This window comes from Rhipicephalus microplus, chromosome X, assembly GCF_043290135.1.
Source record: "Rhipicephalus microplus isolate Deutch F79 chromosome X, USDA_Rmic, whole genome shotgun sequence".
NCBI lineage: Eukaryota > Metazoa > Arthropoda > Arachnida > Ixodida > Ixodidae > Rhipicephalus > Rhipicephalus microplus.
Window position 1 is genome coordinate 284,715,449 of NC_134710.1, and position 12,691 is coordinate 284,728,139.

The 12,691-nt window shown below is 41.4% G+C and overlaps 1 protein-coding gene across 5 annotated transcripts in view; it reads left to right on the plus strand.

Annotated features, from left to right (window-relative positions):
• The window catches only part of LOC119161452 (STAM-binding protein), a 120,711-nt gene extending 110,131 nt beyond the window's left edge, over positions 1-10,580 (plus strand). For all 5 annotated transcript variants that reach the window (XR_012887344.1, XM_075879253.1, XM_075879254.1 and 2 more), the window contains one exon: positions 3,426-10,580. Coding sequence is in view for 4 of the 5 variants with exons in the window: in XM_075879253.1 (XP_075735368.1) it covers positions 3,426-3,488 (63 nt within the window). In the remaining variant the exon portion in view is untranslated. The remainder of the gene's footprint in view (positions 1-3,425) is intronic.
• The last annotated feature ends 2,111 nt before the right edge of the window (positions 10,581-12,691 follow it).

The window sequence follows — 12,691 nt, forward strand, 5'->3', positions numbered from 1 at the left end:
AATAGTCAGTAAAAGTCTGTTATGAACTATTTTTCTTCAAAGTGATCTTCCAGATGGTGTGCTGAATTTGGTGGAAATAAAGGTGCATTGTTCTTTATTATATTGCTAGTTTTTTGCTTTTTATCGGCCGTTTTTTTCTGCCTGATGGGCTGCTGTGATATTAGGTAGTGAGTATATTCTCTCTTGCTGTCTAATTTTCGGGGGAAATGGATATTGGCTATAACGAATGAATGGTTATAATGTAATAATTACGACTCTTCTTTCAACTTCTTTATAACGAGGTTTGACTATACCTATGCCAAAGTGCTCCTAATATTGATTACCTGCTGCAAAACTAAACTTTACTGCTGTAAAATCCTTTCAATAGCAAGATTACCTGCTCTAAAATTCTCCAGAACTAAAGTTTTACTGCCCCAAGGTGCTCCTAAATGCAAGATTACCTGCTCCAAAATGCCCCAAAAGTAAAATTTTAGTGCTCCAATATGCTCATAACGGAAAGTATACTTGCTCCAAAATGCTCCAAATCTAAAATTTTACTGCTCCAAAGAGCTCCAATACTAATATTTGACTGCTCCAAAGTGCTCCAAGACTGAAATTTGATGGCTCCGAAAATTTCTCCAAATCGATAGTCCTCAGTGGGCTGTTAGCTTCATAAAGAAGTTGCTCTGTTTTAAGTGTTTTTAAAAATTTCTCTCAAGGAAAAGAATGAGGTGCTGCAAAAAAGAATTTTAGCAAAAGCATTACCTCACTCTCAAAGCATTGCTATATGCGCAGTTGCTGCAGAATTGGTGTCATATTAATCTGACGAGTCATGGTGCAATCTGTTCTATGGCTCCACTTAGTTCTGCATCTCTCCGTAAGCCTACACATACGTGTTCTAATATGTACTGATGGGATCAGAAGAAATGAAGCGTGGTGCCTGCCTGCTCTGCTGTTCGCATTTGTTCTCATTGTGCTCTCACCCACTTTGCAATCATCCTTGATTGCATCATGCTCAAATTTAATGAGGTTCTAATGACAGATAGGTTACAAGCACTATAAGGAATGTTGTCAGGGCAAGTGCCGTACTGTTCCCATTTCTGTAATTGCACTAGTACGCCCATGCAGGCATGTATGCAAGCGAAAAATGCAGTGATTTCTAGCTCTATCAGTAAAAAACACGGCAGTATTTATTTGTGGCTGTGAAAGCACTCACAACTTGTAAAACGTGAGTTATTCCAAATAAAATCAACACCCTGCCACTGCAGCTGCACTGGACCAAATATGGTGGCGGGCAGGACGGTCACGGTATTTTTCTCATTCCAGTGACTTTAGTAACAACTGTATACCAGTGCCACCATCTGTGCACGTAGCCTTTGTGATTTGCAGTTCCTCGTGCTGTCTTTAGTTCAAAATATCATCGCTCTTCATGAAGAACTTATATGTATAGACAACTCATTCAAAATTTTTTCAAGCTGTTTTGTTTTCAAGCTGCAACTCAACTCAAGCGCACTCCTACCATATAGCTGCCCTGTTAGGCACTGCATGGCATCAATTTGACTTCATGAAAACAAAGTGTTTAATGTGCTAAAGCTTAATAATTTAGTTCCAAAAATTTTAAAAATTGTTGCATCTCTGTGATGTGAATGTGCACGTTTGAAAAGTGCGCAACGCCATCAGCCTGAACCAAAGACGACGAAGATGATGCTCGGTTGTGGCATGTGTGGACGTGATCATTTTATGCGAATAAGGTGCCTCCATGGAGATTTAGGACAGCCATGGGAGAAGAACAGCGAAGCCAGACAGATCGGACTGAGTCGGGATCGAATGAAGAAGGTGGGACGCGGGGGTGGCGGCCAGCAGAGCTCCTGCATCAAGGTCGCTGCGGGATCAACCTGGACACAGAACTTCTTCTTGTCGCCTGGCGTGGGCCAGGTTTGTTGTGATCTTCTGGCATTGACCAAGAAACGCCTCCGGCTTCGTGTGCCAGCTGCGGCTGCCGAACGCCGAAAGGTCACTGACTTCTAGTGGCCCGATGCTTTTCTCACTCCAAGACAAGGATGTGAACGTCTCAACCTATTCACTAGACTTCCCCTGCTGCATGACTGCGTCTTCATCGTTATTGCGCCACATCAGCTGCAAGCAACGCGTTGCCAGTATATAATGATATGTTTTTTTTCCTGTGACCATTTATTTTCACGCGCTGCTGGAATCTTTTAGCTATCTGTTTTTCCTGTTAACCTCTTTCTACTTTTGCATGTTTCGTTCTTTGTCTGTCATTTACTATATTTTGGCAGTTTTGTAAATATATTCAGTTTTGGGGATTTGTTGGGAACAAATGGTCTCGTCGGCTCATTTCTCGATGAAGGTCATGTTATTGGCTTTGGGTTTACACATACCTACACAAGAGCTTGCCCATTAAAATAGCCTCATGACAATGTCCAAGCTTTCTGAAGTGTTCTTGTTGCATGTTTTATTACAAAACTGACATGGGGTGGAGGCAAACAGGATGCATAGAAACCAAGCCATGTGAACATTAACACGTTATGGGCCACAGTTTGTGACCTTGTTTCTCATGTACCCATTATAAAACACTGTTTGAACAGCCAGTCTCGTCATCAGTTGGCAAGAAGAGTTGACCTGGCAGAAAAGTGGTTATCAGCTTTCTTTACATGTCGGTTAAACTATGTGGCATCGAAGCCACGTCACAATGGTCTAGTGGCTAAAGTACTCGGCTGCTGACCCGCAGGTCGTGGGATGGAATCCCGGCTGCGGCGGCTGCATTTTTGGTGGAGGTGAAAATGCTGTAGGCCGTTATGCTTAGATTTGGGTGCATATTAAAGAACCCCAAGTGGTCGATATTTCCGGAGCCCTTCACTATGCCGTGTCGCATAACTATATGGTTGTTTTCGGACTTTAAACCCCACATATCAATTATATGTGGTGCAGAAAGAGCACGTCTGTTGATTCATGCTGGCTTGGTGCATTATATGTACTTGGCTGTGTTGTCATGGTTGGTACCTTGCAATTAGATATTATTCTGAGTTAGAAGATACTGCAAAATGTTTTAGTTGAATTTGTCATTCTGATATATGCATGCTGCAAACATTAAAGCATTGCTTCTTTTGTACTCCAAGCTTCTTCGATATTGTGCCTAAAACTTAAGTTGTAAATTATTGATGTGGTGTCATGTTCTTGTGTTCGTGTCAAGGTATTACTGTGAAAGTTGAGGATAATAAGAAACGTTCAGGCTGTCGTGGAAAAGAAATATCCATTACACGATTTCTCTATTAACCTTATTATGCCTTTAACATTGTTGTGTTAAGGATTGTTATATTAAGGTATATGGTAAGACCGCACAAACATTTTAGCTCCAAAATGATTTCTTGAGATTTTCAGAAATGATTTCTGTTGGTTAGAAATTCTTTTTCTTGGCTCTTTTACAGGAATCTAGGCATGTCAAGGTGGATGACAACGCAGCGATCACAGTGGTGGATTTTCGAGGATGAAAATGAGCATTCAGGTGAATGTGGAAGTGTGCATCCAGTGTAAAAGAACAAGAACACAAGAGAGACTGTACATTTTTTTGTATTTTCTGTCTCTGGAAAGAGGGGTTGTTTAGGACACTCACTGTTTTGTTAATCTCAGTGCTAGTCATAACTGCATACTTTGTCCTCTTGTTGTGCCTGCATCGTTATTGACGTCAACATCAATTGTGAATAAAAGCTTTGCAAAGAAGCCATAGCCTAGGAATATTAACAAAACAAAACAAAAAATGCTTAGGAGATACTGGTGATTTAAATTCTGTGAAGGTGGTGCCATATTCTGTACTGATTATTTTCAGTGCTATTATTTCCAGCATGTGCCACTTGGCTGTAGGAGCAGCTATGACAATCGAGGATTGTAAGCATGTACACACACCTACAAATGGCGTTGTTTTTGCAGTGATGTTCTTCAAATGCTCTGAAAAGGGGTCAACGAGTAAAGCAAGTGCCTCTTGCTTATCTCTTCCCAGTTGGACGTAGGTCTCTTTACTTATGAAACTCATTTTCGGCGTATTAGTCGCACCTACAGCCTGTATGCCAACCTTTGATAAACTTTGTTAAGTTAAATTTTTTGTATGACTCTCCTCTTGACTTGCTGACTGTGCAGTGCCAATTAGAGTACTCAAAATTGCTTAAAGGGGCCCTGAGCTGCCTTTATTTAATATCTCGAAAATGTTGTGGAAGGAGCAAGTTTACTCTCAAAAGCGTGTGACCGAGAATATTTTTTGAAAACCTGGTATGAACAAAGCTATTATTGACACAGTGTTTTTTTATTTAGCATCCTCCCGCAGTGTTCTTCAGTCCGAAGGAGTGCTTGCCCACCTGTGGTGTTGTCTTATTCTTCTTGGATTAGTGTGACTGAGCTTGGGTTTTAGATGTGAGGGTGTAACACTTACGAAAGTTTTAAATGCTAATGTTTGGATGTTTGACTACTGCAGCCTGTTTAGTTGAAGATGTCAATATATGCAGTAACACTAGGAAGGAGGGCACTCACGTAAGCATCCTGCCTGTTTAATGCCATGCATTGGCCAGTGGGACTGACAAAAGAGCCGTGACAAAACAAGCCGCTTGCGTTGAGCGACTGTATTCGAGCCAATGATTTTGTTTTTTGGTCAGCTGAGCTTTCAATGGAGCTGCAAGAGTTTGCTTGAGTTCAGCATTGAAAACTGAACGATTTGCAGTGGCTGAAGCTTGGGTAAATGATGACGGTTGCAATCTACGAAGCACGTGAAGTCACACATGCCTTTCAAAATGGCAGTCACCGATTGTGGGTTGGGTTTAAAGCTGGTAACTTCTAGGGCTCATTTAGTGCCGTAATATTTCACAGTCCATTTTCTATATTTCTGCAGGCACAATGGACCTTTTACTTCTTTTTTTTTTTTGGTAAAAACCACAATTCAGCGGCTTACCGTGTCTTGGCCCCTTTAATTATTCAAATCCGAGCGTTTGCTCGTTCATCCCGACGAGAGTGGACGTCCATGCCTCTTGCCGAAATCTAGGGCGTGATTTAAATTTCAATTGAGTGTCAGCATTGAATTCTGCTATTCAACCCTTTCAGACGCCACCTATGAAGAACTGTTTGTAAACGTATCGAATCGTTACAACATTATTGCAAGGCACTCAATATGCTATTATGACTAGAATAATGAGATAATTTTTGAAGTTAGGGGTGTTATAACTCATCTTAATTAAATTTTAATTGAATATCTCTTTGCCTTAAAATCGTAGACGCTTACTTTTCGCATAAATAAAATAAGCTTTCAAGCAAGGAATGTAGTGCAAATTTATTTCATGTTATGTTCATTTTGGGCACAGAATAATTCTTTTCACATTGCTTGAAGGAAGGGGCACGTCGCACAACTCGTCAAACGTGGTAGTGCCTTCAGAAAAGTGACCATATGTACCTCTAAACTACAAAATGAGGTTAGATAAAGACTAATTTAGTATGCAGGAGGTTCAATTCATTCAAAGTATAAGATACCTTGCTTTTTCCTAGCATCTACTTGATGCAAATAGTGAAGACGAGTAATGTACACAATTGTGTACATAGCATTTCAAAGGGTTAATGCTCTGGTTCATACTGGTGGGTATTCTCAGCACCCTGCATATCCCCACCTGTAGAATGGAGTTGCTGTCCATCTGGTTCGTGACATCATTCTAGAGTGCTTGCTCATTTGTGCAGGCTCATGTTCATCTTTTCTTTTTTTTAATTCAAGTACCCTAAAGACCTGAGCAGGCATTATATAAGGGATTTGCAATCAATCGGTTACAGTCACAAAGTGCATATTCAAACCGGTAAAACATGAACACAATAAAAAAAGTAATACTACATGTATTCAAACTAGTAGTTCAGCAACAAAGCACATATTTAGTTGGAACAAGAAATAATCGGAACATACACGTATACGTACATATATCCACATAACACATACAATTTATGATAGTTTATTTGCACCGCAGTGGATAAATGAAAGTAAAGCAGCATAAGAAAGAAAAGAAAAAAAGAGAATAGAGTTCCCAAGGAACTAATCGTTAAATTACAAAAGCTTCGCTTTGTATAGCGATTGGATGTACAAAAACATTCTAACTTTACGTGAAAATAACCTTTAAGCTTTTTTAAAAAATCATAATTATAGAAGAAACTGCTATATCTGCAGGTAACTTGTTCAATGATATATTGTGAGGAAGAAGGGGGATTTACTTCAATTGTTTCTGCGTGCAAGAACGAGTTGCACTTTAAAGGGGTGGTCAAGGTGTGGGAAGATGCGATGGGCAGGTCTAATTTGGCATGCGCTGAGAGATAAACTTGAGGGATAAAGTTTGTGGAATGGAGGTAGAAGTGCTACCAGTCTCCTATTTTCTAGTGGGGTTAGATGGAGAGATCTTTTTAGGTTGGTTATTCTACATGTTCGTGAGCAATCTTTTGCAATGAAAAGGGTGCCCTATTTGGACTGTCTCGAGTTTGTCGATCAGGTAAGAGGAATGCGGGTGCCAAATAAAGGATGCATATTTTATTTTTGCACGATCCGATGTCGTGTAAGCTTATAATGCAGTAGACGTTTTTGTCAAGTAAATGTTACGCTTGATGAAACCTAGGGTTTAGCATGCAGTGCTGCAGTCTGCTTTAATATGATCATTCCATGAAACATTAGATGATAAATGAACACGCAAGCATTTTATTGTATCCACATGTGCAATTGTAGTTGCAATACTCGAGGCATTGCCAAGTTAAACTTTAATGCATTCTTTCAAATAGTATTGCTTTTAACTTTGAAGTTTAGAAGTTTGACAACATCAGGTCGAGTGTGATCGGGTTCACGTTGGCCGATTCAGTGGGCTTGCTCAATTTTACCTGGTTGAATTTCTAAGATTTCAGAACGAATTTATGAATCAGTTTTTCTGTATCACACTTTTTTTTAGCTGCTTGCTCAGGAACACTCTTGAACACAAGATTATTGTGCCTCGTTCTATTATTTAAGTCATCCTCAACAAGGTTGCCTTGTTGAGTCTGTTTTAGCTCAGTACTTTTCAGCTGCCCTTGTGATTCTTGCAGAATAGAGCCGACAGCCATCATGTTTTCATATAAGTTGTCAACACTCACAACGCGCTCCTCAATTTTGGAGAGACATCTTTTGATGTCTGTCACAGTAGTGCGGATGTCTTTTAGCTTGTTCATCACTTCATTTTGAAAATGTTCATTTGAAGCATTGAGTTTCTTTAGTAGAGAAAGGGAAAAAACACAAGCAGTAAATGTCCACCCACGAAGTATCGGCGACTAAATGAGCACGAACAGAGCCACACACAACTACATATTTCCGTAATTTTTCTTCGCTTATTGAAACAGCCGATTCGAGCGTGGTATGTGCACACATTAATATACCTATACTTAGTTACTTATTCGTGCATTGACATTGTGCAATGGGAGATATGCAGCCAGTTACAAACTACAAAAAGTAAGCAAGTTGCTACACACTCGCCTAGAAAACACTTTATTAGCTTGAGGTTTTGGGCTACAAATCTCCACTTGGGTGGCTTGAATGATCTTTTTGAGAGCTGGGCTTATCTGAGGGCGCTTAAAGTAATGAGTAGTTCAAGCGGTGGGCAGTGGCAGCACTGGTATGAAGCTGATTGCCTCAGATGAAATGGTGATTGCAAGTCATGGCGCAAGGTATATGGGCATGCCACATCTCCAGGTGGCACCCTGCAAGACCAACGCAACTCAGCCGGTAGCATTAATCCAACGCAGCCTTTGAGGAGGGAATACCACAGCTTTCTAAACTTGTATTCAACACAGAGCAGGGAAGTGCTTTATCCAGAAAAGTTTTCAATTTTTTTCAGCTTTTTAGCTTGGCATTCATGATAAAGTTTTGCACAAATACTTTTTGTTATCTTTTTGTTTTCACGGTCTCTTTGATTGACTGAATTTTTCTGTAGACACCTGCAAAATGGATCAAGGTTGAGGATAAGTAAAATTATTATTTACCCAACTCTAGCACGAAGCTGCAAAGAAAACTCCTACTGGCTTTCTGGATCTCACTTGCTTGGGAATTGTAAGTGCAATGTTTTAGCGAAATGTTGCCAAGTAGATGTTCCTTTATTTAGCTCTGAGTCTTGGGGCTATTAAGGGCATAATGGCTGGTATGTGTGAGCACAGTACTTGTCTGATAGCATCTATTATATGATGTTGTACAAAGCTAGCCGTTTTTCTTCCTACAGTCAGTGGTTTCTATACCCAAATAAAACTTTTAGCAGGTTTTTTGCGAAAACTAAAAAGCAATATGAAGTGTACTCATGTCGCTGAAAGTGATCATTTCAGAGTATGGCTTCTGCTATGTGATGTTTTTAGCTTCAACACCTGGGGAAGAATTGTCTGCATCTCATGGGAGGTCTTATAGAGCAAATATTTATAATATATTTCACGTTCAATTTTTGTGAAACTATCTTTTAATGCTAGATTATAAGGAGTAAGGTGCCACTGGACCATGGGGTTGGCTACCAGTAACGTTCACTATAAACTGCTCATTTTCAAGGCCATCTTTCTATGCCTTTATGCCACCTTTGGGCCGTCGTGAGTTTTGCTACGTGTGTATATTTGCAAGGGTGCGTGAAATATGATTTGGACAGGTTCACTTTATAAAATTGTTGCTGTGTAAATGGCTCAAGTTTGTGGGCCTTCGAAAGCTGTGAGGACTGAGGATTTCAATTTAGTGGAAATATTTCATTCATGTGAAAATACTCTTCTGAGCATTATAGTTTATAGGTGGTAATCAAGTGCTTCGATTGATTTTTTATGTTAAAGACTTCAGTGGGGTACTGTACTGACAGAATGAAATGCGACAGGAAAACAAGCATAGATTCTGGTGACTAACTATGCTGCAAACTCGTATCTAGGCGTGCAAGCCAAAATTTTTCTCAATTGCAGTAGTATGTAGATAATAGAAACCAAAATAAGCGTAATATTTAACCGTTGACTGCCACATTTTATTCCTTGAACCTAGTAAACATTGCAATAAAATAAATATCTAATCTAGACTCTATTGTGTGCTATCCAATAACTTTTTCCAACCAGCACATTGTCTTATAGATTGGGCTGTTTTTTTATTTTTTATTTTACTGCACCTTTGTTTACTGGCACAACATAATTATACTTATTTCATGGCTGAGGTAATCATTGCGTAGAATGGTCATGTGAGGTTGTACCATGGGGAAGAAGTTCTCTCTCTCTCTCTCTCTCTGTGAATGTAATGTGTGTGTCTCAAAGTGATATTTTTGGTGAAAAGTCAGAGGAAAAGTGGCATTTTTTTTATTGAAGCTCAACTGCAACTATATTTTAGACTTCGAAGAAAGCTTAGTAGTAGTATAGATATAGAGAAGCTTCCATGCAAAATTGTATGCTTGAAATAAAAGTAAGTATTGTGAAAAGGCTGCAAGAACAGCTATTTCGGGTTCTGAAACTGATAAAAAAAAAAAAAAGACATGGGTTCAGGAATAACTAATCTTCCATGGGGCACTCAAACACATTAGAGGTGGCTGGCCGAAACTAGCACTATTAGTGAAAACCACGATGTGTACACAGCATCACCTAGGAATGAGAAACATACGATGCCATTAACAGCCCCATGGTTTTGCTAGGATTGCTTCAGGGAATCTATATCATGTGTGCGTAATAAAGTTCACCAAAGGGAAATTTGGTTGCAGTCAGCCTTTAAGATTAGGCATTTTAAGGATTTGAATGACTTTAAGAGCATAGCATTTTAAGGATTTGAATGGCTTTAGGAGCATAACATCTTAAGGATTTGAATGGCTTTAGGAGCATAACTTAATTAAATTAGTGTGTACAGTTATCTTGTTTTCACAAATGCTTTTGTTTATTCTCAAACCAAACACCTTCTTGTTTGGAAAGCTGGCATTACTGCTGGTTGGCAAAGACGTACAACCTTAATTAGGATGTAGAAACTTTCTTCGCCTAATGACTGCGCTTATGTTGTGCTTTGCCTGACTTCTTGCCGTGTATGCTTAGTAAGGCAAAAGTATTGTTGCAAAAATATTTTAGAGGCTGATTTGTGAGACTTTGGTTGATAGAATGTAATATAGGTGCTATAGGCTTCTGTGAAACGTAGATTCAATTGTTTTATGGAATGCATTGTGGGAAAGCTGAGACTGATTTAGTGCAGTAAAACATGGTGCAAATAATATAAAGGAGCCATTAAGCAACACCACCATGATGCGGGTAATATCTACGAGTTACACAAGGTTCATTGATAGCTTGAGTGTGGTTTGTTTTTAAACATGTTACCAAGGCTGAGTGGAATATTAATGGTAGATCATCATATTCATACCCTATGTGAATATTTTTCTGTGCATTGCATTTGAATGATTGGTGCATTCGAGCAGGTTTCCTCATGAAAAAGTTAGACAGGTAATTACTTTAAAGTAAAAGTTATTAATATAAGTATAAGCAGTTTATTGTGAACTTGCACACATTTTTTATGCAGAATTTTGTGTGAATACATTCCTGTCAACCTCGATATAATAAACACACGTGTTTTTGACAAACTGTTCAATTTTTTGTGCCTCCAATGCCATGTTTTTGCGGTAATCCATGTGCTGAAGCACACAACATGAAGGTGTGTGCGATGTCAGCAGCTAGTGGTGTAGGGCTGGCATTTACAGTGCAGGAATAGTGCAAGGATAACAGGGGCCAACCAATGGTGTTGCAAAGTATGTGTATTGGTACATGCTCTCTTTGGGCAGTAAGACACTATAAACTGTTGCCTTTTTAGGAATATCAATAATGTTTGTTTAATGCATTTATCCATGACTGCTCACGCAGGTTTTCTCTTTTTTTTTTCAAATAATTTTGTTTTTTGTGACGTATCGACAGTCCTTACGTAGGGTGAAAAGTAGATTTTTAGACGACATTCTATGACTGCTTGCACAGGTACCATTTGTCTCTATTTTCCAGAGCAATAAACTCGCTGCAGGAGTTTATTTCGCAAATTTTTTGCCGTTGTTTTTTGTTTGTTTTTGCATCCACCGATTATAAGTAGAGTTACCGGGATCTGTCGCAGGCTTTGAGGACTTAGTCTTCTTTCATCCCAACAACCAGGGCCGCAACTAGGGAGTTGGAGGGTGGTGGTGGTTGTGACACCCCCCAAAGTTTTTTCATGCTTTAACTTTTTGAGTTGCACTAGAGTATTTATGTACCTTCAAAGTGAACACCAGTGGGGGTAAAGTTAGACATAAACACCTCCCCCCAAGAAAAAAGCGAAAACATTCCTGGGTACTGCCCTGCTAACAAGCATAGCGGAAGCTACGCGTGGAGTGGTGTGAGAATAAGGTAAGTGGTTCATGACCTTTGAGTAGTTTCCCTCGATCGTTCTTTTTTTTTTTTGAACATGTTCGGACCCTTCTGGTTCGGACGAGCGTTGTCCCGCACAGGCGTAGTGGTTGGAATTTCAATACTATTCCTCACCGCTCTCCCACAGCGCAAAATAGTCCAGACGAATGAACTTGTTTGTGCTGCTTTTACCTTTTACCACGTTTGACCAACTAGCCCTCCAACGACCCCCCCCCCCCCCTCCCTTTAGAATGAGCGCGCTTACGTGCGCTTCACGTGGGCGACAACAGTGGACCTCCTCGAAATGAGGCTTGGGACTTCGCGATCAGCTGCGTACCTGCCAACTCTTCTGATTTGCCCGGGTGACTCGCTTTCTGACCTCCTGATAACCTCGGATACTGCCCTAACCCAATTTCAAAAACTCCCAAGCATTTCCCCGAGGGTGAACATGGTTAAGTGCGAATGCACGGGGTGATGCTATGAGGGGTATTTATTAATTCGCATTCCGAACTCGTTCCAAAGAACCCGCAACGCGTTCAACCTGTTCGTCTCGTTCCTCACGCCGGAAATGCAGCTCAGGTTGTTATCGAACCACAGCCGGTCACACACGGCGCAGCTGTGACCGAAGCTGCGATCCACTAAGTCGCGTTTGAAACGCGCGTCCGGACGAGCAAAGTCCAGGGCTCGCACCATCTCCCGCGCGGCACGTTCACTGGCTCGAACGGCTTCGGGAACGTCCACTCGCCGTTGACGATTGCGAGCGGCGTCTTGATGCCGGCCTTCATCGCCCTTCTCCGCCTGACGTTTGCGTTGCCGTTCCGCTTCTTGGGCCGCGTTCGCGGCTCGATGCTGACGCCTCATCTCGGCCTCGCGAGCGCGCAGTTCACCATCCGCTGCACGCTTTGCCCGCTTGTCCTCGGCCTCGCGAGCGCGAAGTTCGGCATCCTCTGCACGCTTCGCCCGCTTGTCCTCGGCCTCGCGAGCGCGCAGTTCGGCATCCGCTGCACGCTTCGCCCGCTTGCACTCGGCCTCGCGAGCACGCAGTTCGGCATCCGCTGCACGCTTCGCCCGCTTACGTTCGGTCTCACGAGCCCTTCGCAGCGCCGCCTTGTCTTCCAACGTCGGCAAAACCACCGCGGTACCGTCACCTCCAACGACGGGTGCAGTGCTGGCATTCGGTTGTACTGCATTCGTTGTTGATGGTAGCGTTGCCTCCGGGACATCCATCGCACGACCCGCCAGGGTTACCAGATGGTGCGAGCCTCAAACCGCCAAATTGGACTCCGAGGTAGCCCAAACATAGCCAAACGCGAAAATTTGAAGTAGC